This window comes from Nasonia vitripennis, chromosome 2, assembly GCF_009193385.2.
Source record: "Nasonia vitripennis strain AsymCx chromosome 2, Nvit_psr_1.1, whole genome shotgun sequence".
Lineage (NCBI taxonomy): Eukaryota > Metazoa > Arthropoda > Insecta > Hymenoptera > Pteromalidae > Nasonia > Nasonia vitripennis.
Genome location: NC_045758.1, coordinates 25,144,055 through 25,171,930, shown reverse-complemented (window position 1 = coordinate 25,171,930; position 27,876 = coordinate 25,144,055). Strand labels below are relative to the sequence as shown.

The 27,876-nt window shown below is 43.5% G+C and overlaps 1 protein-coding gene and 1 long non-coding RNA gene across 9 annotated transcripts; one reads left to right on the top strand and one right to left on the bottom strand.

Moving 5' to 3' along the window:
• The first annotated feature begins 772 nt into the window (after positions 1-772).
• Positions 773-27,854, top strand: LOC100122565 (RNA-binding protein 24-A). 8 transcript variants are annotated; one of them, XM_016982824.3, is made up of 6 exons: positions 773-1,300; positions 7,700-8,174; positions 9,324-9,450; positions 11,626-11,686; positions 22,383-22,600; positions 25,356-27,854. In XM_016982824.3, exons 2-6 carry the CDS (start codon positions 7,914-7,916, stop codon positions 25,502-25,504), a joined length of 816 nt encoding a protein of 271 aa, XP_016838313.1. In that variant the 5' UTR covers positions 773-1,300; positions 7,700-7,913; the 3' UTR covers positions 25,505-27,854. The 8 variants fall into 8 exon arrangements, with proteins under 8 accessions (XP_016838313.1, XP_031780907.1, XP_031780910.1 ...); XM_031925047.2 differs by having other exon boundaries at positions 833-1,300; positions 22,383-22,876; XM_031925050.2 differs by lacking the exon at positions 773-1,300 and adding an exon at positions 5,340-5,598 and having other exon boundaries at positions 22,383-22,876.
• LOC116416417 lies at positions 8,356-10,152 on the bottom strand. Its single transcript, XR_004226852.1, has 2 exons — positions 10,043-10,152; positions 8,356-9,650 (listed from the first exon to the last, which is right to left on the bottom strand). It is a non-coding gene; the product is annotated as an uncharacterized LOC116416417 (long non-coding RNA).
• Positions 27,855-27,876: the final 22 nt, after the last annotated feature.

Genomic DNA, 27,876 nt, shown 5'->3' with positions numbered 1-27,876 from the left:
TATTATTGTGCAGCGAGTTTCGAGTTCTCTCTTGTTGTAGTTTCTTTGAAATTTTTCATATTGATCGACGAAAACTGCTCTATTAAAAAAGACACGTATGGGAAAACAAATAGCTTCGGATTATCTTGACTTCTCTGCGAGAGAGTTACACAATAGACACGCGTGTGTATCATCATCGCGCATAAGCGCTCTATATGTACTATTTGATAAAATGTGAGTTTCTCTAGGATACCTATATCATTTACCGCGCGCCGCAGTTGATTTATTTCCCGGCGGCGAATACGATCGCGTATACTTAAATAGGGTGTATTATAATCGTTAGATACTCGATAAAAGCTCGCTCGCAGCGTGGCTTGACTGCGATTCAATTCAACTTTGCGTATTTTACAGAAAGAGAAGGTAAAGAAAAAATTGTCCAAGCAACAGCGAAGCGTAAGTATAAGAGTCCACGCAGAGCAAAGAGGAAGAAGACCCGCAGCCCAACTGCAGGGCCGCATATTTACAACGTGCATACACACACAGACACACAAGCGCACGTCGAGCCAGGCTTATTCATGAAAAACCTTCGTGCGCAGGTATATACAACAGCGGCAACAGCAGCCCACATTATATCCATCCACCCGAGCGCAGTACAGCATATAACCATAGAGAGCGACAAGCGTGTATAGCTCACTGTACGCGCACGCGAGGGAGAGAGAGAGAGAGAGAGAGAGAGAGAGAGAGAGGGAGAGAGACGGGCGCAAAAGTAAAAATGGAGGAGCCGCTTCGAGCCAATGGTGGGCTGTGGCGGCGCGAAACCGGCAGCGCGCCGAAACTCGGGCGCTCGCAGCAAGCGTAGTCCTCGGCAGCTCGCAGCTCAGCTAATGCTCTCTCACAATCCCCCGGACTGCCGCGCGTGCACATAGCCAAGAGCGAGTGAGCGAACGAGCGAGAGAGACGAGACACGACGATCGGCACTTGCACGTGGAGGCTCGACGCGCTCGCTCGTATACACGCGCAGTATATTCTCTCTGTGCTGCTGCGACACACACGCGCGTCTTCTTTTTTTTATACTGTATAACTATTGTTGATACGTAGAAATCGCCTGGTGCCTTTTGTTGGAAGACGACGACGCCGACACGACAGTGATATAACAGTGCGGGAATACGAGAATACGAGAGAAGCGTCGCTCTGCAACGCACGACATCAGTTTGTGATATTGCCGTGTTCTCGAGGGAGAGAGGGAGAGTTTTTCGAGAAGCAGCAGAAGAAGAAGAAGCCGCAGCCGTCGTTTGTTGGCCTGGAGAAACAGCTGCTTCCGGTGAGTGTGTACTGCTGCGACGACGAGCGCACGAGAAACAGAAGCTCTCGATGCCCCGCGTTGTTCTTCGCGTTGTTCTTCGCCGTGTGTAAGACGTGTGCGGACGGCCGTGTACCGTACGAAAAATGCGCGAGGAGGAAGGAAAAAAGAGAGGATCGAGAGCTTGCGTTGCGATGCTTGAAGTTTCTTGCTCTCGAATCGGTCTGTGTAATGTGGGGGGATCGTATAATTGTATTTCGCAAGCGGAGACAAGTATTTACGCAGTCGCCTTTTGTTTACGCTTAATTGAACTCGTGCTGCACGAATAAGAAGCCGCAGCCCGCCGAGCGTGTGATATCGGCTCGTATACTTTACTCGCTTGCTCGTTTTTATACAAAAAATTGCGATAATGGCCGCCGCTGCTGTGTTTCTCGTATGTTTAGTTTTTTAACGCGCGTATACGGGTTCGAAACTTCAAACGATCGCTCGCTGTTTACCGAACGAATTCGGTATAGATACTTACATCTATTACTCTGAATTTGATTTGGAATAATTCAATGGTCGGCGTGACGCTGTGTTGTGAAACGTCAGAGATAGATGCTAATTGTTTTTGATAGCGGTGTACACTTTTCGCAACGGTATTCGAAGCTCTTGTTTGTTAATTCTAGGCTTATCTCTGTTGGTTACCTCTGACGATGCAACAATCGCCCGATTGTACGTAAACGTAATAATTGTCGCGCTTACCCCCATAAGAACACCCCTATTCCGTTGCATCGCGCGATTTACTCTCGTCCGATTAAACGAGTTATTTATCAGAGTTTTGAAACAGCCGACTCTTCGCGTTGAAGTTTCAGGGAATGACGAAATGAAAAAGAACAACGTTTAACGCGATCGAGAGATCGATTACCAAGCAAATTAATTCAGGACAATCGATCAGCCCAAAGTTTACGAAAAAAAACTCAAACGCCAACAGTAATCCAAAACCCATCAGCCGCAAAGTTCGCGCGCGACAAGCTTGCGAAGCTCTCTCGCACGTCCACTCGAGCGCAAAAATTAGTCCTTGCCTCGTCCAAGTTTTCGCGTTTCTCTAACGTTCGGGGCTGGCTCGACTGCTGCTGCTGCTGCTGCTGACGCTCGAGACGTCGGGGCACGTGTTCCCTTACGACGCGTGTTTATTAATAAACCCGCGGCGGCCTGCCTGCGTCTCGACAATCTCGACCCACGTTGCGGCTAGCGCAGAGAGAGCAGCACACACGCAGAGCTTCTGCCGTTTTCTAGCTGCTGATGTATACATATACAGTCATGTGCAGCCTCATGTCTCTCTCTCCCTCTCCCTCTCTCTCTACCCCCCAGGCTTCGACTATTCCTCACGACTCTCTCGCTCTCTCTCTCGCCTGGTGCCTCTCTATATTTGTGCCGGAGTGATGTTTTAACCTCGGCTTTAACCCTTTAACGGTCAGGCTTGTGGACAAGCTTTGATATTACGCGCGCGTGCATACTCCCTCGCTCTCTTCTGATATAATCGCTCTCTCTCTCTCTCTCTCTCTCTTTGCGGCATCGGCTTCACTCGCTCGAGGATATATGGGGAGTAATTAGGCTTTGGCTATTTTTGCACTAGGAAGTTCCGTTGATTTTTGTCCGGTGCGCCGCCGACCGGAGGTTTGTTTTTCCAAGATCGATCGGCATAAGTCATCCGATTTATGATACTAAAATTAAAACTGGAATCGAAAAACAATTATTCCAGATGACGATTTGGATTTTGAAGAATATGCGTTTAGTTTTTACATTGCGAGGGAAAAAATACCGTCATCAGATTAGTTTAGGAAATAATGAGCTTTCTTATTGGAGCAATTTATATTGCCCGCCTCATGGTGATACATTCTGGACACGTGCTCGAAATTAATTCAAACGACGAAATTCAACGATCATCCAGCTCCTTCGGCTCTAATTCATAAATTTTCTTCTCTATTATTTATACAGCTTTGTAAACTCGGCGGCGAACGATGTCATAGATAGGTCGCGCGCGATACGCGCCGAACACGCGAAATAATTTCTCTTTCCTTCTTCGCGTCATGAAGATATTACGACAGAATAGAATCATTTTTTTCCTTCAACTCGATCGATAGTTCATACGTTCTTTGATAATAATTTCTAGAGACTGTCTTTAATGATGCAAAAAAAAGTATTTCCAAAAATTATCGTGCATAATCGATCTCTACTTTAAAAATCCACTGCAGCAGTAAATGAACAGTCCATCAATCCAGCAGCAGCACAAAAAATCGCGAATTTCTTTTTCTCGAGTCTCGCCGCATCCGAAATCGTATACGCACGCACACATAGTATACATATAAGAAGTAGTCATCAGGGGGCCGAGTCGGCTTCAGAGAGCTCGGAGCCGCGCACCACCGCCGCGGCGTACTCTATTTATAGAGAATTTTGTCGAGTTTCGCGCGAAGTCGTATCCTCCGCGCTCTTTATTTTCATTCGGAAACTCGCGCGAGTCTCGGCTTTTCTCCTCCACCCGGCGCGCGCTCTGCTGGGCCACTTTATTGCGCGTTAAAAATCGGCGAAAATACATCAGATTTTTGACAATGTCGAGTCTGACGCTGCTCTTGTTTTTTTTTTTTTTAACGAACGATAACGTTTGCTAGCGATTGCGATTCTTTTCGGACTAGGATTGTAATTGAATGTTTACGCAGGTGGGAATTCTTTCTTCTATATGGAGCCGTTTGAATTTTAAGATCTGTTGCTAATTGATACATGAGAGAGTATTGGAGGAGTGAAGTTTTTTGAAGAATTGCTTGGTATCGGATGTGGTAGCTTGTGAATTCCGAAATTTCTTCTATCCCACGATTTTTGGTGTGTAATTGGCCTGAATTCGGTAGAAAAAAACGATATCCCAAGAAGCTGAATAGAAAACTTCAAGAGAATGATATTATCCGAGGACCGCATCGAGAGAGCGCAACGGTCCTTTCGCGTTGTACCGCTCTATGCTGCAACAAGAGACGACGCGGTGAATCTTTCAGTATAACACGCGGTGTCTCTTATAAAACTCCTAATCATGCTTTGAATTGAATTTTACTTCATAGCCATTATGAATGTATAACGTTAGCTTCAACCCAATTTCTCACACGCACTTCCATAACAGCTGAGAGTCCAGAGTCCAACTGTCAAAAGCAAAAACAGGAACCAGAAACATCCAAAATGCAAATTCAAAACATCACGCGCGCGAAGCAGCGCATCAAAAACATCCATCCCTCTTCTCGATATCCCAGTTCCATTCTCACAAATTTACAGCCAACCTCGGACTTTCAGCTATCCCAATACCGAAGGGCCCCCGAAGTATATTGCTATACCATCGCTGGCAATAACGGGCCCCACAGCAGCGCACGAGTGTGTAGCCGTACTTATACACACACAGGGAGTGAAAAATACGAGTTCCTCCCTCCTTTCTCTCTCTCTCTCTCTCTCTCTCTCTCTCTCTCTCCCCCTCTCTCTCTCTCTCTCTTTCGCCACGAAGGTTTCTAAGACCTTTACTTCGCGTGATGCGTGCGTGTATACCTATGCGCGTATAGAGCGCACAATGCTCACGCGCGTGCGATATATTGGCCCGTTCGGAGGGAGCGCGCGCACCGGTTTTTCTGCAGCGGCCCGCAGCTGCTCGGCTTTGGGGGATAACGCTCGCGCGCGCGCCTTTACGGTATACGTATACCGCTCGCTCGACGGGGTGCGTTGTTCTCCTCTCGACAGAGACATCGCTTGAGATATTTTTGTAATTTTTTTCTGGAGAGATCTCACTTTGCTCGCTCGAGGATGCGCAGTCGACTGTATTGTTTTTTCTGCACGTAAGTTTGCGACGGGAGGTAATTAGGACTTTATTTATTCGTTACTACTTTTGTCGTCGTGATTTTTCGTTTTTTTTTTAAATTTGTAACGTATTTCTACAGATCAAAAATTGCTTCGGCAATCATAAACCTATAAGATTTATTACTCAGTCTTTGTTTCTGAGAAATTTTCCTAACATTAAAATGTGTGCCCAGTTCGTTCTGGGCAGTACCTCTATATAAATTACGCGCAGGTATATCATGTGCAAAGACAGCTACGCCCGGAACCACCTATATAGAGCAGTACCGCTTCTTCTGTGAACGGAAAAACAAAGCAACAGCGTCCGCAGCACATTGCAGACCGCGCGTGCGTGCTTGGGGAGGGGCAGCGCAGAGGGGCGAGAAAGGGAGAGAGAGGCCTTTCGCCCCTCTGCGGGCGCACAATGAGGCCCCCAATAAACCGGAAGGGAGAGGGTCGTGCTTCCCCAGATCGAGGTATATAGATATAGGTTAATAAATACCAGGGGACGACGGATTTTCGGTATGCAACAGCCGCCGCTCTCTCTCTCTCTCTCTCTCTCTCTCTCTCTCTCTCTCTCTCTCTCCTCTCTCTCTCTCTCTCTCTCTCTCTCTCTCTCTCTCCTCTCTCTCTCTCTCTCCTCTCTCTCTCCTCTCTCTCTCTCTCTCTCTCTCCTCTCTCTCTCTCTCTCTCTCTTCTCTCTCTCTCTCTCTCTCTCCTCTCTCTCTCCTCTCTTCTCTCTCTCTCTTCTCTCTCTCTCTCTCTCTGCCGCTCGCCCCGCTAGTCACGTGCGGTATACCTGAAGGGGACGAGGAAAATTCGGCGCGCGTAGCGTTTCTGCCGGCTGTCGTTGATCCACAGCTTGGCTTAGCTTTCTTGCCAAAAGAGGGAGGGGGGAGGGCATGGTGCAGGCTACCAGAGCTCTGTGGCGTTGAGTCGAGTGTCGACAGACAGTTGTTGTGGAGAGATTTCACGCTGACGCAGGGAGAGAAAAGTTTGGTTAGGGTGCGATCGTTTAGTTTGGTTTTTCCGAGTGTGAAATTGTGTGGTGTGACGCCCGAAGCTGATAATTAATAGTTTGCAGACGACGCTCGACGAAGGAATAAAGTGCGAACGTGTGAAAAGTTGTTAAAAGTGAGTTGGAAATTTTGACTGTGACAAGTTTTGTAGAGGGGAGACTTTTGGTCATTCGCTGCTTTGCGACGCTTTGGCGTAGAATTTCCGAGTGCTCGAATGTTTGGTAACTCATACAGACATCTTTGCGAAACAGCTGATTACGATTGTGAACATTTTGGCGCGGGTGTACGTTTCGAATCAAAATTTAATTTGCAACATGCTATCTACACGGAAAAACTTTTGGCACTCCGGGTAGTCTGAAACTCTTGGAGTCTAAGAGGGGCCCTCATTCTGGCATGCAGGCCGAGACGGGCCGAGATGCAGGCTTCCCCCACCACCGTTTTCTTCGCGTGGTGGGGGAATGGCTTACATTCGGGAATTGGAGAATCTCGGATGTACAGAGACTCCAACTTTGAACCCTGGGAGAGCTTCCAAAATAATATAGCGTAGAGTTAAAACCGCATCGTGAGGACTCCAAATAAATTATGTGTATAATTTTTAGTGCTCCCAGGATACCAAAAGTTTTTCCGTGTAGATATTTAACCGTTTTAAATATAACGTCGCTTCTGTCATTTTCGTAATTTAAAACGGAAATGATAGGCGAACAAAAGAAGCTTCATTTTAATTTGCGAAGCTCTTGAATAGATTCCTCAATTTGAGAAGCAAGATTATTATGCTAAACTTCTGTTATCGATCTGCTAAAGAAAGAAATTGGTTTTTTGCCGCGTTTTATCTTGAACAGGTGACTATTATGGAAATCGAGTACAGTTATAATAACTTCGAGATTCCCTTATCGCGAGAAGAAAACGATCAATTTATAAGCTCGTTTATTGGACTGGAAATCGATCGAAGCGTATTAGATCAGCGATAGATGTGTTACGTTTTTGAAGTCAAGTCGATCATAAAAACCAAAGAGTCATAGCACTGAAAAGAGAAGAATTACGCGAGTTTCGTTCCCTCTTCGAGTTCAACGAACCGTTAAATTTAATTGAATAGCATCTCCGTTGAAAGTTTTACGAGAAGAGGTTCAACGATCCTCCTAAGCTGATAACATGCCTCGATTCATACATTTTCGATTATTTCTTCATTTGAGAAGTTTCAAATCCATTCACTCGATGCACGAATGCTACCATAAAATTTATGTAGCGAAGCTGTTTCAAAATATTAAGTTACCGGTTACGATCAGGATTCCCCGAGATATTTTTAGATTTAACGTAAACACGGGAAATTTTACGTCAAAAAGATCCAGCGAAAATTAGGTCATCCCTATCTCACGTATAAAACTAGACACAAAGATTCGATCGATCCATCAACGTCGGAGTTACTTCGTTTATTAATATCTCCCACTAAGCCATACAAATCGCCGGCTAAACACTTCCGTCACAGCGCTCTATATTACACAAATAGAAACCTTCTAATAATGAGAAAAAAATAACGAATTCATAATTTCTAAAATTTCAGTTCTCGTTGAGGCCTGAATGCCGCAGCTTTCCTAACGGCCAAGCAAACGACACCGTCTAGAGTTCGGCGCTTCGCTCCGTTCTCGCGTGAAGAGTCGGCCATCACAAGCTCAAGCTTGCTACGGCTCGGTGCAGTGCAAGCCTCTGCTGCTGAGCTGGAGGCTAATCGTGCTTACGGTCGAGGCGGTGCCGAGATAGGCAGCGAACTCTTGAGGATGTTGATGCCAGCTGCAGCAGCGGCGGGTCTGAGCGCCGTAGGGGCGCCTGGACCCGAGGATCTGGTCAGCGGCCTTGGCGCCTTGGCCGGTACCACGCCACAACAGAAGGACACCACCTGGACCAAACTGTTCGTCGGTGGTCTTCCCTATCACACGACCGACAAGAGTCTCAGGGAACACTTCAACGTTTACGGAGACATCGAGGAGGCGGTGGTCATCACCGACAGACAAACCGGCAAGAGCAGGGGCTATGGATTTGTAAGTTGAGACTGCTTTTATTCCTTTTACCGTTTTTTTACTCTTTTTTCGTGAGTTTTTTCTTTGTTGGTTGTTGTTGTTGTTGTTGTTGTTGTTGTTGTTGTTTGGTGGGCTGGTAGCAGGAGTTTCGAGTTTGAGTTCGTGTTATTAATGTTGGGGTCATAGATTGAAAGTTTTGCGCTTTTTCTGTTGTTTCTTCCTTTTATTTCAATTGATTTACATACGCATTAATCGTTGGAGAACCTTTGCTTACTTATATCAACTAGTCGATGCGAATTAATAACACACCAAATGTTTGTTCTAGAACACCATACTTGATTTAATAAATAAATTTTCAAGCTCTTCCACCGCATAAAAAAAAACGCTCCGCGCGAGCACTTCCGACATTGAAGCGCCACTCGTACGTGTGGAATCGATCTATCACTCGACGACGATTACAAAAAAAGCCGCGGAATAAGAGACGAAGCCAGCACACGTATATAGGGAAATTAGCGATTCCGAGCTCGTCGTAGACGTCATTGATAACTCGACGCGATAAAGCCTAAAAGGCACCTCGCCGAGGATAGCTCGTCTTCCTGCAACTCTCCGGCCGAATGTGTGTGTGCGTATTATACAAATAGCCGCGTGTAGAGTCTTTGTGGGCCGACCTACCTACGAAGAGACACGCTTCGGCGATTTAAACGAGCGCCGTACTGGATAAAGAGAAATATAAAAGAGCGCGACAACAACAACGGTACACACCTCTGCGCGATGTCGAGCCTGTGTGTATACAGAGCGTATGTGTGAGTGTACCTGTGTGCCCACGAAGGAAAGAACCTGCTCGAGCTTCGCCTTATCGGCCGCGCGATAATATGAAAATTCTGGTTTCCAAACGTGAGAAAGAACAGTCTTCGCTATAGGAATGTATTATTTTAAGGCCTTATCGTATACGCTGCACAGGCAGCTATGTGCAGTAGTGGGTAGAATAGCTCGTCGGTTTATTATTATTACATGGAAGAAGGTATCGCGATTGAATTTTTTTGAAACAGCAAAAAAATAAACAAACAACATCAAAGAAAAAGAAAGAGATAAACACAGATCGCGGAAGTATGAGGCGAGTGAGCTTCGTGGTTAATAAAGCGATGCCCTTCTGGTTGTGTGCTTCTCCAGGTGATCATGGGAGACAGGCCGGCGGCGGAGCGGGCCTGCAAGGATCCCAACCCCATAATCGACGGCCGTAAAGCCAACGTCAATCTGGCGATAATCGGCGCCAAACCCAGAGGCAATCTACAAGCGGGTGAGTTTTTTTATTAATAACACTATACTATACCTCGTGTCAAGCTATACTCACCTTCGTCTACACAGACACACTCAACACCTGTGATCTTCTTCCGCGTGTGCACCGTATATGGGTTACGAGTGGTCATGGTTTGCAGCTTGTCTTCGTACGTAATTCGGATCACATGTGTCGAGTGTCGAAGACGAGTTTTTCTATAGCTGATGGCAGAGTTTTTTTTACAAGACGGTTGCTCGCATGCTTTGCGTATTATTTGGAATTGTTCTTCTCTATACATGCGCCGAATAAAAATATTCCGAGGAACGATGTGAGCAAATATTTTTATTCGGTCGTTCGAGTTTGTCTTTATTTATATGTATACGCTGAAGTACTATATACTAAGGAAGTGATGTTTTTTGAGCAATCTATTTTTCAAGTGTGTTTTGTATACTTTTGTGTGTTCGCGTGAGTATGTATTGGTGCTTAGAAGTGACTGTTTGCGCTTGAAGCTTTAAATGAACTCCTTTTATACTCAATTTTATTAGTCTATTATTGTCGAATCTGAAGTAATAAAAATCGATTAAAAAAGAAAGTAAGGAAAGGGGAATTTCACCTGACACTAACTCTTCCGCTGTTACATCGCTCGCGTTCAGCAGCTGTTGCCACCCAATAACGCAACGTCGCGCGCGTGTATTGAGCTTTATTTTGAAAAAACTCGAGAGCGCTCCGCCAGGCCATTAGCTTTAGCCCGTCTTCCTGAATATTATGTCGCAATCTTTTACTTTGATCTTTCACGCTCTCTCTCTCTCTCTCTCTCTCTCTCTCTCTCTCTCTCTCTCTCTCTCTCTCTCTCTCTCTATCTTTCTCCTTTTCGCTCTTTCGCATAGGGCTCAGAGCGGACAGAGCTACGGTTTATTTTCGACTCTTATCGAGACGCTCGCGTCGGCTATTATAATTATTGCGATGCGTCGTTGACGCGACGCCAAAATCGTCGTGCAGTGAAATCCCGAGTAGTCGTAGTCATTCTGGAAGGTCGACGGTATAAACTTTATACACCGCTGGAAATTTTCAGCATTTTGACTAAGTTCAATTTCACGATTCGAATCGGAATCGAACGAGTGTTTAAAAATTGCCGAGCTTTCTCTTCTTTGCAAGGCAATAAATCGTTCGCGCAAAGCCAAGGCCTTACACAGCACATTACCGCGAGCTAAATCCGCGACTCACATATAAATACTTTTCCCCAAAGCGAGAAGCGCCGAGCGGGAACAAAGAGCGAGCTTCTCTCATTTCGCGCGACTTTTCGGCGCCTCGATCCGCGTGAAAATAATACGTGTTATACGCGAGAGTAAAGTGCAATATAATTTCGTCAGGCTCTTTTTCCCCAGTATCGGGACGCGAGCCAACGCGCTTCTCGCCCTTAGTCTAAAATTGCGACTCTCGATGCGGTGCGACGTCGCCCTCGGCTGAGAAGCTTCCGAGGAGGAGATGAGCGAGTTGCTGAAAAGCCTTGCCATGTCGCGCGCGAGCTTAGAGCGTGTTTTCCCTCTCGTATGCAGATAGATATTACTCGCTTTAGGAAAGATGATGCGCTTTGTGCAAAGACGAGCCAGTATTGTGCGAAGCTGGCGAGACGCGCGTAAGAATTTCCCGGTGATGGATGACTTGTTGATTGAGCACTGATTTATGCATTTTAATGTGAATCGCTGATGGCGTTTTGTGCAATTTGTTTCGAGGTTTGTGCGCATGCGGGAATGCGATGCTGGAAACGCACCGTTTAATTGTATAGTATAAATACGCGATGCATCGTGTTTTTGTTGTATTAATAACTTTAGCGAGTCCTAGTCATTGAACAAATATTAAACAAATAAGAGAGCGATAAATCTCGAAGAGCAATATTATCGCGCGTTGCAGCCATCATACCGAGAAGACATTAATGCACCGACCGCATCCAAATATCATTGATCGAGACACACACACACACACACATAGATAGAGCTGATGCGCACGCGCGATCATCGTTAAAAATAAACCAAAATAAACAAAGCTTTCGCGCGAGTTGTGAGAATGATGTACGACTGTGTGGTGAGTCGAGACATGCGCGCATATTATAGATTATATAGATACGAAATCTCGCGCATCTGACATTAGCCCTGATTTTCGACGCCCAATGATTTTCTTTACTATTTTCATTTGCAGCATTTCCATTCGCCGCTGGCATTCGCGCCGGATATCCTGCAGTTCTGCCTGGACAGTATGGGTAAGTTTTCTATTTATACCAAGAGATGATCAAAGTGATTATGTTACAATATACCAGAAATATTAGCAATTTATTATTATTGATGAAAGAATGTTTCGAGAGAGATGCTCATTTCATTGTATTATTTTGATTCCTTCATTATTTTATGACGAATCACATTATATTCTATGTTCCTTTTTGTTTCTCGATTTATAAACAAAGATTGTTTTCAGAAAGCGTCGATATCATAAAAGGGATAGAATATTTATCTCTTTTTATGTTTAAAATTTTTCAACTATCCCCTTTCTCTTGAAATCAGATCGAATACGTATTATAATATTGAATAGAAATTTTGGCAAGCCCTTGCAAAATTGAAAAAAAAATCCATACTTTTACGATGATTTTCTCAAGTTTGAATCATCTATGATATTTCAGCATCCTGACGCGCAGCGATAATCTCGTTACCTGAAAAAGCTCACCTTAAAACGAAAGTCGAGCGATGATAGTGAGCGCAATAAATTGAATAAAAGAGAAAGAGAAAAAAAAAGTCAGAGAAAGAGGGAGGGAGAGGGACAGGAAAATGTCGCGGCACACGCACACGTATAACGAAGCCAAGAAGTACCTACGTACGAATATTTTCATACTCTCCGTATTTATAACGCCTTATTTACTATATATCTATACATATATATTGCAGTTTCTTACTAGTTGTGAGGATCGTGATTTATAGTTTTTTTTTGGTTGTGTTTTTTTTTCTACTTTTTCATTGTTTATACTTCTTTTGTTTACTTTAATTGAGGTGAAGTGATGGTGATTGATATAATTTTTACGTAATATTATACGACTACATTTACATAATTTACTACAATTATTGACATGGTTGAGATTGTTGAGAGACTTGGAATTTGTTTGTTTCTCTTTTTTTTTTGTTTTTTTTTCACGTTTTTCTTTTTCTTGGTCTTCTTTTACCTTCTTTTTGACATTTGTTTCTCTGGTTTCTCTTATATAAACGTTTTTTTTTGTTCGTTGTTACATGACACACACTATTATTTTTTCTCTCACTCTTAATCAGCATATAATACAAGATGCAACAATGAATAACCAAGAGTAATGAAATAACAGTATAATAATAATAATAACGATTAATACGAATTAACCAAAAAGGCGGCATCAATGGACCGGCGGGCTTGTCTTTTTTCGCTCGTCTGCGCGAGCGCACGCGTATAATGGTAACGAGCCGGAATAAACGTACTTGACCCACTGTCAATACCCAATCGCCCTGCTCTGCAGTATATACTAATCGCGAGCGTCGTTTAACTACCTTTTCTATGCTATACTCTCCTCCTTCGCGTATATAGACATTTTTTCCTCTGTATACCTCATTACTTTCGTTTACAACACACGTTCGTTCGTACTTTTTTTCTTTGTGTATGTTTTCTTCTCTCTCACACCTGCATCTCAAGCTCATATCTCGCACACGTGTTTTATGATACAAGTGTATTATATAAAATATAGATTCATTGTATAATGCGTGTCACACTCATGTAGTTTCATTCGCTTTTATCACGTAGCGTGCTTCGAGGATTGTTTGTTTGTGTGTGTGTGTGTGTTTTTTTTTCTTTTTATCATCATTCTTTCTCACCGCACTCGTGCAACACAGTAGAGACGTATGTACCATTGGATTTCGAAAGAGTGCAAAAGTATGTTGACGAATGATTCAGGTATGTCGCAAGTGCTTTTGATGTTGTTTTCGATACCGCATACAAAAAGGGGCGTAATGTAATATACACATAAATCATACTTTCATCCTCGCAAATCCGGCCCGATCGACGCGGCGTCAAAATAAACTTCGCGGAATTTTCCCCCGGCCGAAATGCGCTTCTCGGGAAATGACGCTCGCGCGCGCGCCAGCTCTCAAGTCGCGACATGTACAACATTGCTCGCAGTTGGCAGAAGCGGACATCTCGTTAATCAGCCTCTCCTCCTCGGGACGCCGTCCGTCACAGACACACATACACACATACACCGAAGAAAGACGGCGCGAAAGTGGCAGCTATACTCCTCCCTTTCCCTGCGCTGCGCTGTATACGTACTAACCCGCGCGCGGATTCTTATCGGCTTCTCTTCCTCCTTTTGGCCAGTAGCCCCGAATGCTATATAGCCAAGCTCAACCGAATTAGAACTAGACGCGACGCGACTCGCTAGACAGGCTTGCACACACACACTCACATAGACGTGTGCGTGTGCGACTGAGCGGCCGGGGCATGTGCATTAATTTTTCAGCGAACCTCCGCCAAGGCTCTCTTCGCGGTAGTGCTGTGTGCTTGCGCCGCGATCGATTTTATTGCTGGCTCTCCTGGTTTTTTTTTTTTGTACAGCCGATCGTTCCTGCTGTCTTTTGCACAACAGATCGTAAAGATGCCTTTTTTCTATTTTTATTCATTATAAAAATTAAGCTCGTTGCACAGAATTTAAAAGCTTCAAAAAAAAAAACTATGACAATTTTTACCGATCGCAAATCCGTTCGGTACTTTCAAAATCGAGCTTGCGCGAAGCACTCTGCGCAAATGAATCCGCGAATCCCAAAGATTCGCGCCTTGAAATCGAATACTTCATACTTCACACGGAAAAATACGACACAGCCAGTAGGAAAGTCAGAGAGAGAGAGAGAGAGAGAGAGAGAGAGAGCAGCAATCGATATCGAACGTATCGGTATCGTGACCTACAAAAGCCGGAGTCCACATCCCCGCGCGCGCGCGCACGAACCTCGATAGATATAGCGAAATTCATTTCGCGAGCGTACACACTACGGCCAATAACTATATTTCCTTATCGGCGTCGGCTGCGGAATTATACACGCCTAACCTTTAACGATTAATAAATACACGTAACAGCGCCTATATGCGCAGCGGCTGAGAGCTTGTGCGGGTAGTCATGTTGTACTTTGGTGTTTTCCTTAACACTCTTATTTTTTCCCGTGAGATTGTTCTCTTGTTGTTGATGTTGTTGTTGGTGTTGTATACGTGGTTGTTTTTTTCTGCTCATCGACACGCGTCTAATAATGCAAATAGTAACCATCAGCAGCTAGCTGTCGCAGGATAAAGTAGCGCAATACAATATATAATATGCGTCAGAGAGAAAGGCGTGCACACGTGGGGTGTAAAATCGAACCGCTATATGCAAGATAAATACACCCCCGCGTTGATGATTTAGCCGTTACAGAACTTGCGTGTGCTGTTTTTCTTTTTTTACAAACTCATCGATTTTCTTCCAAAGCCTTTTAAGCCAATTGAGTGGAGATGTGCCGTACACCCATGTCGGCTATTCGCACGATAATACATAAAGCGAGGCTTGATTGATTTTTCCTCTATTATTTATCGTCTAATAATGATTATTGCCTACTCCCGCGCGCATACACACACACACACACACACACGCTATGTGGGACAGGTAAGGAGTGTATAGTTATTACCGGAGCTTGTAATTTTAATCAATCACTTAGCCTCTATACACGACCGCGTGACACCAGCTCAGTTCACGCGTCTATAAAATATCGATGCGTCGAATAATTTCTAAATTCACCATATCCCGTTGACAAAACCCAGCCGAAAAAAGCTCTTTACAAAAATAACCCACCCACAATAATACATCCAATGCACACGCTCGCGCGTCACTCGCTCTCTTCTCCAAAAGCAACAACGAACTCGCTGAACCCTCGGCAAACAAAAATACACCAGCTACATAAATTACAGAGCAGCGGCTGCCTGCAGTGCAAGTCGAAAAAGCCCAAAAGAAAGCGCAACTCCAGAGAGAATTATTAATAAGCGGCGCGCAGTCATTAGGCTCTTTTTTGGTCGCGAGAGACAGCGGCAGCGACATGGCTCGCAAGTGTAACTCAACACCGGGAACGCGGCTGGGGTCGCGCATCGCTCCCTCCGAAAAATCCGCCGCCATCTTTCCCTCTGGCCTGGGTCCAGCTCGAGGCTTTATTTAGCCGCCACCTGTCCCTGCCGTGTCAACCGCGCTCGCGCGCGCGCGCCAGTGAGCGTATGCTCCGAGAGCATTTTTTTTCTTTAGATTCTCTTTCGGATGCCCGCGTATAAGGGGGGCTTGACTATGCGATGCGCATTGTGTTCAGGGGAGTGGGTATCGAAACGCTTCTGTCCTTTGGGAGGAAGGGGTGAGGAGAAGGTTCGCGAGATCGAGTTTTAATTGATCGTTGTTTATGCCACTGCTGGGTAGAAGCTCGTGTTTTTATTAACGAGAGAAGAGTAATGCGTACGGCTCACTCTTCGCTGCCAGGATGAGGCAACTTTCGGCTGGCGCGGATGAGTTCGTTATTCCGCTTGATTAACTTGCGACAATCTTACTGTTCATTATATACGTTCGAGTCGAGAGGCTGAAAAGGTTGCCTCGCGAGCGTACTTGAAAATTTCTCGTTTTCCAAATTTATTGGACTGTAAACGCTCGCGAACGCGGTAAACAAAACCGCGCGACTCTATTGCATACCGCCTGTTGCGAAAATAGAATCTTACTCTCTCTTTCCTTTTCCTCGCGCGACTCGTTCGAGTTTTGCACGGCGTTTTCCGGACCGTCTGATTGGAATCTCATCGCGGCGATAAATCTTTGCTACTAGAGTCAGATGCCAAATCCGTTGATCCTACGATTCAATCTTGTCCTTGGACTAAGGGTACGAAGATGTTGAAGCCAAGAGAGAGAGAGAGAGAGAGAGAGAGAGAGAGAGAGAGAGAGAGAGAGAGATTACAACGATCTCGTTCACTGCCAAACGGTTTAGAAATATTATTAGCGATGGCCGGAGAGGATGCGTTCGTTAATTTCGTTGTATTTTTACAAAGCTTGTTTTCGAGAGAGATCTTTCCGCCCGGACGTCGCGAGTACTTTACCGGTGGCTTTTTGCGATCTCTAATTTGTTTTTCTAGTTGTTTACTTTGGTCGGTGTGGGTTATTTCGTTACTTCAGGTGATTTGACGAATTAAACGATACGACTCTCTTGAGTCAACAGTTTGCCAAACTTTCTAGGCAACTTGTCGGGCGGATCAAACAAAAAGTTCGAATAACGTCGCGCACACCAGAAATTACATGGAAAAGTAACTTTACAGCTATACAGCCGGATATAAAAAAGAGAAAAAGAAATATCACGAGCGAGCGTGACACGCGTGTCGCGGTTGTAATCGCGTCGCTTACCTTTGAACACACATGCATACGAGCACACGCATGAATCGACGAAAACGGCACGTGCCCGTAAAGACGACCTAGGCGGTGATTGCGCAAGGAAGCGAGCGTTACGTACCACGAAAATTCGTGTACGAATGCAGGAGGAGTAGATGGTTATCGTGGCAAGACGACTACGCTTATTAGATATTCAGGTAGAGCTTCTATTTGAGTTTACCCTCTTTTTTGGCCCGACCCGTTATCACTTACGTGTAAGGTGTAAAAGACGTATCGGACGTTATAAGCGAATTCGATTCCGCGTCGAAAATTCGCAAGCTCCCGAAAAGCTCACACGTGTCCAATCGGCGCTCGAGATGCTAAGCTCTCACACGTCGAGGGTGTTAACCGCGTAGCCGAGGGTCTATTGGAGCTTCAGCACAACGGGGGGCGGAGGAAAGCCGCGAAGCTCTTGCCGCATTGGCGGATCATCCCATTGGATTATCCTCGCGCCGGCGCGCGTCAGGACCCGAGCTGCGCCGACGCGAATCCGAGCTTTGTCCTTACCTCCTCTCTGGGCTCTCTTCAGAGGTGCAGCGATGGATTTTTGACTGTTCCATTTGTACGCGGGCTTTGGCTGCCGGTGTGAAAATGACGTGGAGGAAAAATTGTTTTTAGTGTGGATTATCGATTTGAGTCGTTTTTGGAAATGGACGAACGGAAAATTTTTCAATGCTTCGGGCCGTAAAATGTGGGACACGACTGTCGTTTTGAAAAATACGTTTTACGAGCTTAAAATCAATATAAATACGTCTCTATTTGCGCTCTTGCTCGTTCTCTTTTATTTAAAAAAGAATACACGCACGCTTCGAGGTCGGTCTATTTCCAAACTTTGCCGGTGATGCACAAAATTGATTTTAGTCTTCTTGACTCACATACGTTCTTTAAAAAAATTGCAGCGACGTTAAATCGACAATAATTTGTCACCGCCTCCGAGCCAGTCGATCCATTAAACTGCGTCCTAATTTATTAATTTACGTCGTCGAGCTTGCGAATTTCCAATTCATTATCCAAACGCTCGCAATCCACTTACGAACTCGCGCGCATACTACAGGAAAAAAAGAGCACACAATGAAAAGACAGCCATGCAATACGTGTCGTGCGGTTACATACCCCCCTGCGCGAGAGCGATTACGCGCGACAAGTTCACTCGGACATGCGGCGACGGAGAGAGAGAATACTATACACATGCCTTCTAATCGCGTAATAATTCAGCCGGGCAGGTGCACGCGAAAGAAGCGACTTACTGCCGAGTCACCCTAAAACAAGCGCGGATGCGTGGGTGGTGGAGTCTTTTTTTAGGGTTGATCCCTCGTGCGAGTGCGCTTGATTTTGTTGTTGGGAAAACAGATGTCGCGAAGCAAGGGTGGAAGTTTGGAACAATGTCGCTTCGGAACGAAATTCAAGCGCTGTAATAGAACACAGAAGCCGTGTAATTTACTCGGGATAAAAATAGCCGCGCGACATTTCTCAAACGCTTTTCCCGCGGCGTATTCCGGCTAACAGTCGTTAGACATTAGGCTTAAAACTCCTAATGACCTGCGCCGTCCAACTCCTTCGCTGTACTATATATATATATATATATATATATATATATATATATATATATATATATATATATATATATATATATATATATATATATAAAAGTAGACACAGAACGTTGTGCGCGAGTGTACGCGTGTGGTCGCAAATTAGCGGCCACCCTTTCGCTGGAAAAGGGAGCAAGACACACGTGGGAGATCGTAATCGGGCCGACGGCCACTTTGCGCCGGAAATCGAGGGGCGGCGGCATCACGATGCACTCGACTCGTTCGCAGCGCGCGATGAAGTTTTGTGCATGCGTATCGTCTTTGCGTGTGGGAAGGATTGGAGAGAGAATCGAGGAAATCGGTTTGTCGGCAGGGGGTCGATCGGATGTGTGGGAAAAGGGGAGCTTTCTCTCTCGTTCTTTTGTGCTGCAGCTTTGATGCCTTTGCAATTATACGTCTGCGTGTGACGAATACGATTTACAATGACGTTTATACGTTAACGAAAATCTCCCAAAGTCCGGTCTCGTGAGCGAAAAGCAGGCAGAAATTGCGCGCGGAAAAAGCGAATTGTATGCAGAGAAACGTGCACAGCGAAATAGCCTTCGGTCGGCGAGCGAAGACACGCGAGCCATCCATAATGTAGAGACGAGCGGTGAGATGCGACAGAAAGATAAATTCGATAGAAAAAAAGAGAGAAAGAGTAAGAGAGAACCGAATGCACGGAGCTTGAATACACTGGCGTTGCTTTCGTTGCTACGGTATATGCATCTATACGGGGTCGATTAGGGCTCGCTTCGCGTAATTACTGTGCGCGGACGCGGTGTAATCTTTGCCGATTGAATTCCTCTGTGCCAGAAATTCATGGCGATTTGCTTTGGCCGATACGCGCGGTAGTAAACGTGTTCGGGAATTATTTATGCAAATGATTAATATTGATAGAAAGGGTGGAACGGATGTTATAGGGGATCTAGGGCTATAACTACGGCTACTGCAACTTTTCACATTAGTATTTCGTCGAGGAAACGTAAACCGTAATTACTAATTATACAGGCTTGTACGCTAATGAGCCTATTCTCGCTCGCAATCGATCTACCTCGGTAATGAACGGTGTACGGCTGTATTCAAATTTTTATCCTCAACCTCCGTACTCGAGTGGGAGCTTTTACTGAATTTACAAACTAATTAAAGTTTACAACACATTACCAGAGCTAAGTTTGCCCTGTACACGTATCCTTACACACCACAGCCACAAATTGCATTTCCGCCCATTTCCGCATCGATCCTCCCACTAATATTCTCGAAAATGAAAAAGGAGAGCCGCGCAAAAATCGAACTAGCCTGCCGGAATTCCCCGGTCAGCAAAAGTCCACGTCGCGAGGTCGCAGGACGCACACACGTTGCCTCGCGTGTGTCTCTTTGCCTATATCGATTCGGACCTGCGACCGTCATCGATCCACGCGCGACAGGAGAGAAGAGAATAGTACACGCGCGCGTACGTAATAACGCGGCTGAAATAAAGAGCTCAGGACTGTCCTCGGGAAAGGCATTTGGGGACACTTGCGCAACGAAAAGTACCGCTGGTGAGAGTGAAGGGAAAAAAGGAAAATGTCAACATGACTATGAGAGCTTTTCGTCCACCTGATGTGCAGGACGCCTGTACAACGGGCCGTCCGATTTATATCGACTTGTAGGGATGGACGCGGACGTGGGTGGTGTCATTATGCGACGGTTGGAAATGAGCTGGCCGAAGGGGTATACCAAATATTCAGCCGGGAGACAGTTGTGAGAATTGATTTTTTTTGTCGAGCTTTGAAAAATTGCTGGGGGAAGGGTTATACTCGGTTTTGATTGCGCAATTATTTTTGCTGATATTTATTTTGGTGTGATTCATTAATAACACGAGCGTGAATATTATTGATTTGGAGCAGTTTTTGGGAAATATTGGAAGGTTGATCGTTAGCGTTTGGGGGACTTAACTGGGTTTCGAGCTTTCGGAAGCAGAGAGTAAAAATAAGCCAGTAAATGAGCGGTGAAATGAGGTTGCAGAAAGTATGAATTGCGTTTGACTCATCCGTGAATTTTTTATTATTCTGACCCTGACGATTTTTATAGGTTCATTTAAAAGTTTTGCACTTATTCACTTTCAAATGGCGCTCGTGCAAACATTTATAGAGAATCGAATACTTGAAAATTATTTCTTAAATTAATACGTGTTTGCAATTATAGCACACAATTTGTACACAACTTAGCTCGTACACAGGAAGCCTATTGACATACATCCTGTGCAATACTACTTTTAGGGTTTCTGGAAAAGTGAAAGGCTGCCCGCAATAAAATATGACGTCCACGTGCTGGGAATATGTAGAATCGATACTGAATTCAACTACTTTTAGTAGATGCATGCACTTTCATGAAATATTTCAAACATATTTTTGGTAGACAAATTTTTTGAACATTCAACAAGCTCGATTCGTTCGTAATTCGTTCGATGATACTAGAACCGATTGAAAACAGGCCTAAGAATAAAGCTCATCAACACCATTGAATAGGGATCAATAAACATTTTTGTTAAACAAAACCAATCGAGCTACTTAATCACATGCATATCCAGTAATCATTAACACAATAATCACAACATTTTCATAATCATTAAAAGCGTGCGCGCTTGAAATCACTCACAACAACAAACTTTGAGAGTTGTCTCATACACACTAGTCACCCCCCTGTATATCCATGCCAAGAAAAAAAAATTTTTAAACAATCTATCTAAAATGGCGCTGCACACAGCCCTGCGGCAAAGTACAGCGAAAGAGCCCACGATAAAAAAAGTACAATAAAATTTATCCGTCCTGCCTGAAAGTTATCGCGACTAAGGTACTAACGTTGGTGTTAGATAATCGTGTGTCGTGTGCCGTGTGCCGACAAGTATTTATCATGCAGTACCTACACGTTTGTCGTTGGTTTGCTGTTTCTTGTTTTTTTTTCTTTCTGTTATTTGGCGACTTCAGACTTCTTTGATTGTTTTGGTATTCGCCTATCACAGTGTTTTCATTGTTTTTTTTTTTTTAATTTTTTTAAATTCTTTTTGAACATGCGAGAGAGCGTCGATCACGCAGCCTGTTTTCACGTATGAGAAGCTTAAATCTCTTGTTGCGCTTCAGCACAATAGCTCGCATTCTTTCAATCTTTTATTCCCTGTCTCCCTGCACTTGTGAAGAATTGATCTCATTATATTGTTTTCTCATCGCATCTTTTTTTAATTATCGCGATGCAAAAGTAATTTTAAAATTCTAAAAGCCTGAGGATTACGCGTCAGTGTCAGCGTAAAAAAAGGCTCATACTGCTGCGTGCCCCTATCTGGAATCTGTATACAGTCGTTAAAATACAACTCGGAGAATCGATTAAAGCCTCCGCCGGTACACATTTCTGCCTAAAAATATATATATATATATATATATATATATATATATGTTCATAAAGAATGAGATCAAACACTCGCTGCAATAAATTTTCTTTATTCGGTCTATCTGAACTATCAATCTCGCGATTGGAGACACGAACGGGACTAAAAGGGCAATAAGCGTAATTATCCTAGTAATATCGTACAGTATACCAAGCAAACGCAATACACCGTCCGACATGGAAAACCGGTCAGGATCGACGCTCTTTGCAACGCTCTTTCACTAAAATTTCACGCGCGCTCTACAAACTGTTTGCTGCTTGCTCCGAAAGCCCTTTGCTCGACGTCGCACTCCGATTAATGACAAAAGGCTCACACGTACAAAAAAAGAGTCTAGTCACCTTCGTCGAGGAAAACGGCTCGGAAGCACCAAGCATTTGCAAGAGTCGCAACTACAAAAAAACCAACCCCCACCCGTGATGACAAAAGAAAAATCACGCTCAGAACCTATAGAACTTGCTGAACTAACCTGCAATCGAATCCTGCTAATTTTCAGAGTACCACCAGGCTACATGTACCAGTCGCCCTACCTGGCAGCAGCGGCACCCGGAGGCCTGGTCCCACTGCCGGCGACCCAGCTGAGCCACGCGGCAGCGGTAGCCGCGGCCTCGCAGTTCTACGAGTACCAGAACGCCGCAGCAGCGGCGGCGACCTACCCGGCAACGTCCTACAACTTTGCGGACGCCTACCCCTACACCAGCGCAGCAGCAGCCGGTATGTCGCTCAAAGTGGCGGCCAAAGCGCCCGAGCCGGCCCAGCTCGTTAATCCTGGCGGTCACTTGAGACTCGCTCAACAGCAAGCTCAGCAACAGCAGCAGCAACAGCTAGCTCACCAGCAGCAGCAGCAGCAACACCACCACCACCACCACCACCACCATCAGCAGCATCAGCAGCAACAGAGCAACGGAAGCCCGACTGGGCTGCTGATGCACCATCACCTGGAGAAGGCGCTACTGCCACAGTTTCTGCCCTCTATGCTGCGCGGCAACGGTAGCCTAATAACCAAAAATAGCTTCAGAGACAAATGCTAAACGATTCTCTCGCGTCTACGACTCTTCTTTCACTCGACTGTACTTTCTGCTGTCTTTTACTTTTTTTATCTTACTGGATACTCGTACTGTCTTTATTCTCCGTGTAATGTAATTGCAATATTTTTCTGTTTTTTTTTTTATTTGCAATCTTCTTGAAAGGGTAATACACCGTACATGAATTACTTACACCTTGTAAACTGTACTGCTTTGGCACTATTTTAGTAAAGTATATATTTTTTAATTTTTTTTTCTTCAAATGTAACCATAAAAATTTTATCAAAGAAGCTGATACAGTGTCCAAGTTTAAAACTCATACGTATTTAATAAGTTCTGACAAAAAGTATACTAAGGAAGTATCAAACAATCGTATCCATTAACACATGGTAATGGTAGTAACCCGTCTTATACTGTACAATTGTTATGTTTCTACACTCTTATTTTTACTTACTCTAATTTTTCTTCTTTTCAATGGCTCTTTTTTTCAAATCCGCTATTTTTTTAAAGGGGAGAGATGTTGGTTTGCTAATATTTTTCCAACACGGAAAATATTACATCGGTTTGTAAATATTTCATTATTCATTTGATTTCGGTTTTCTTACGTCAGCATTCAAGTACATAACTATTCTGCTCAGTTGCGCGAATCGATTTTTCAAGGTGGGGAAAAAAGGGGCCATTCGCAAACTTTTATTTAACAATTATTGCATGCACATTTGCACGTCGGAAATACATAAGTAATGTTCCGTCATTGTATGTTTAAGCAAAGCATGACATTATAAATATATTTGGTTTTGTATTTTTACAGTAAATTATCTTTTCGAACAAAATTAGAACATTGTTGGAAAGCACGTTTTACGTCGTGTTTTCGTACTACTCGCTGAAAACATTCACGGCTCAAACGTAAAATGCAAAACAAATACAAAGCTATATGTTTACAAAAATCTCGTCTCTCCCCCCCTTCGCATTGTATTTCCGTACAACCGAGTCACACCAGCATTTGTCTCTCATACATAAGATCGTCTATGCTTTATTTGATTCGAACAAAACAGCCGTCGCTTGCACCTTCATCTGTGGAAAAAAATGCATGTCTTTAACTGAAAAATCGCGATGTAACCATACGTATTCCTAATCTTTGAACGGTGCAATCGAATATGTATACAACTAAGAAAAATTGAAGCAAAAAACTTTTTAACAAAGAAACTACGGCAGACTGAGGAAAAAAAGGCTCGATCGTGCATGCACACATCTCTAAGTTAAAAAGGCTGGCCGAAAAATGCACAGATCGACCTTGTGCGGTTTTCTCCTCTCAGCATCTCGCCTGGCATCTGTTGTTGTTGTTGTGGTGGTGGTGGCGGTAAAATAAAAAAACCAGAATCTGTCTGCTAAGTAAAGCTCCCCGCGGGCTCACTGTATTAATTATGCTGTGTAATGTGCTACTATCCGGTCTTAATGGATTAACTTTCTCTTTGTGCAATTGTCGTTGTACCAGTTCGTGGCTGTGCGGTGAACGTTTTTCTCCGCGAATCCTTTATTTGCAATGTTTAACGAATACTTCTTCATAATTGGTAGCGAGAAACGTTAACTGCGACAGCCACTATCGAACTGAAAACTTCAATCTCATTAACAATATTAGACAATGAATTAACATTAAGACCGGTAAACTGATAATCGGCGAAGAGAGGGAGAGAGAGAGAGAAATAAGTATACGAATATAGTAAACGCGCTGATGGAAAAAACGAGATCGTATCGCACCTTTGTTTCGCTTCTATGCATACGTACGTACGAGTAGTACGCACGTGCACTTTCGCGACGTCATAAGTATTGCAAAGGTTGCACACGCGCATGCCATATAGTACGTACGTGTACGCAGGTATAGATTTTTTCATTCAGTAGATCCACTGTATTTATTTATTTTTTTTCATTTTTTCGCTAAAATCTCGCTGTACATTATGCTAATAGTATTATTGTAATTATCGATAATAGCGTGTACGTAGTATATATTTTCTGTTGCGCTACATAGAAATGGGTGATTCTCTTTGCAACTCTGCATAGTCGAGTAAAACAGTTACTCTTACTTTGTGCTCTCTATTCCTCTCATCGTTTATGCATCGTTAAACTTTTCAATTATATTATTATTATATGAACGATGGTAATATTTGCAGCTAAGTTACATATCATTTTTACGAAGGATGCAACTTCGATCGATTTTTGCAATGTTAAAGTTATCTTAAATTTTGTTAGATTGAGAAATATAAAATATTACCTTCGTTCGAAATTTTTGCTCAGAAAGATCTTGTGTATCATGCAGACCGAAAAAGTACAGCAGAACTTGAAGCAAAATCAAAATATTTTCATACGATCTTTCTCAAGCTCCTCGAATAAACATGTACACCAAACTCGTCCCAAATAACTAATTCCCTTACGTTTATTTCATTTTACAGCAAACGCAGCAGCAGCAGCGAGCTATGTAACGCCGTACACGTACGCCACGTTGCCAGGAGCCGCAGGTCTGCCCTCTGCAGCGACGGCTGGTGCTGCCTTCCCCGGGCTTCCCTACCAGACGACGCCCCAGGAGGCAAGGCTCCAGTAATGTCGCCATCCCGGCGACTCGCACGTCAAGGAAGAATCGCCGCACGAAACGGACCGACGAATTTTCGCCTACTCAGCGCATCGAAGATCTTTCAAGCTACCTGACGAAAAAGAAGCTCTGCGCTGGGAAATGACATTAGAAACGTTTAATACCGAATTTGGAATTTCAACTTCGAAAAGAATCGTCTCGCAGTGCGAGCTTCGACGAAGCAAAACTATTGTCGTCCGCGTTCGATGCTTATGCCGTCGTTTCTTCTAAAGATCGGCAGATTAATTGTGAAAAGGGAGCGCAAAATATGTAAAAAAAAAGATACGTCGAGATGCAAATGAGAAAAAAACGTTCGCTCGCGCACGATTCGGTGTCGATTCTCGTACGCGCAACTCGCGCTCTCGATCCGATCTCTTTCTTCCTCATCTTTGATTTGTTTTCTTCCTTCCAGTCTGTAAGATCCTGATATGAGAACCGAGTCGCCGCAGTCGAGCGAACGCCTCCCAAAGACACCTAGACACTACTTAGTATATTAGGCGCTTAATCTATTTATATACGACGATACGAGGAAAGGTGTTAGAAATAAAGACAGACATGAACATGGATAAAGCGCGTACAACTCAAAACTGAGGGAAACCGGCGCGAACAGCAAACGCGAACGGAAAGAGAGAAGAGCGTTGTGCGAATGTGCGAATGACTGGGAACGAGGATAAAAGAAGAATAACGTAGTTTTTAACTCTTGAAATATATTCGAATAATAGCTGCAGTCTAGACTTTTTATTATTATTACTCTATCTTCCGAATCTCGAGGCTCGCGAGAGAGACAATCGTCTGACAAATCTTATATTCTCTCCTTATCGCTCGTTGAACAGTAACTTTTCTCTCTATTTGAAGATTAACGACGAATACGTATAAAGTTGGATCATTTAAATGTTGTTGCCGATAGCGAATTTGAAATCGCTTGCCTTGGCTTTTTAATACTGTTGAAAGTCAGCCATTATTTTTCATAAATTATACACCACTGTAGACAAAATTGTTAAAATATATATTGAAAAGAAAAACATTTATTACTAATCAGATACTATCGGCAAAATATTTCAACCAATATCCTTCGTTAATTCAATTCTAAATACCAATGGTGCGCCCCATTCATCACGGCAAGGGGCGATTGAAGTTACCTGATGCTTGAAAAAAAAAGTAATGAAGCAACGATGTGTTTGTTTAATTTATCGCTAGGCCAGAGACGCGATAGTCGATTAATTGTTGCCTTATACCGAAGAAAAGAACTGAGCCTCTGTATCCTACTTGATGTAGTATACAAGACCAATCGCGGCTCCTTGCCAAGGTATATACGTCAAAGAATAGGAAACATGTAGTAAAGTGTATACAGAGACGGAAACTAAAATCACTGCGTGCCTGGTAAATATCGTGGGTTGTAGTAAACTAGTCAGTAATGTTGAAAAAATTTCCATTGAAAATATTGAAGCAAGAAAGTTGTTCGATCAGAGCCTAGGAAAAAAAATAAGGGAGAAAGAGAGAGAGATTCGACGATGTTGATGATTGATTGAAAGAAAATATAAATATGAGGCTGTCTAGTCTTACACTTAGAGGCCTTGGTGATGTTGCTACGTTTTGGTGAGAGTTCGATGTTGAAGTCTTATTACTTATAATCAAGCGAAGCAGAATCGTGGAGCTCGATAACCTGTAGCAAAATGAAATTTTAAGTAATCTAGTTAAGAGATACGAGAAAAAAGTAAAAGAACTAAGTAAATCGCGTAGAGCATATTATTACTTGTATCGCCTCGTATTCGTAGATCGGTTCGTTTCGCTCGCGTTTAGCAGACGCGAAAGAACGCGTAGAGAAAAAATTTTTAGCTGTTAAGTATTACATTATACACTAGTGGCGAGCGCGATATCGAGCGAATTAGAAATACTTAGGAATTTAAAATTAATATTTCCTATATATTAATTTTTATTATTATTATTATTATTATTGCTATTTTATAATTCTATTATATTATTGCTATTATTATTCTCATCTTTACTATTTTATTATTATTGATTATTTTATTTCTATTATATTATTTCTATTGACTAATGATAATTACTCTTGTACTTAATAACGAATATAACAGTAAAAAAGGAAAGATTAAGCAACAGAAGGAAAGAGTTCTAGAGCGGAGAAATCAGGGCAAACCGCTGCTAGGCGTCTTTTTCAGACGTCCTATAATCTATTAGGATAAAATAATTATAATATATATATATATATTGCCTGTTATCTACAATACCTATTCACATTACGCAACGAAGCATTAGATTAAAGAGGAGAAAATACGAAATATATTGTCTCTGAGAGAAAAAATTGTGCTGTATTTATTACCTTT

What these genes read in the sequence shown, in the direction of transcription:
- LOC100122565 (XM_031925047.2), top strand. Translation starts at nt 7,914, where the DNA reads ATGTTGATGCCAGCTGCAGCAGCGGCGGGTCTGAGCGCCGTAGGGGCG. An exon ending in AGAGCAGGGGCTATGGATTT is followed by an intron (nt 8,175 to 9,323) that starts GTAAGTTGAGAC and finishes GTGCTTCTCCAG; the next exon opens with GTGATCATGGGAGACAGGCC. An exon ending in CTCTATGCTGCGCGGCAACG is followed by an intron (nt 22,877 to 25,355) that starts GTAGCCTAATAA and finishes TTCATTTTACAG; the next exon opens with CAAACGCAGCAGCAGCAGCG.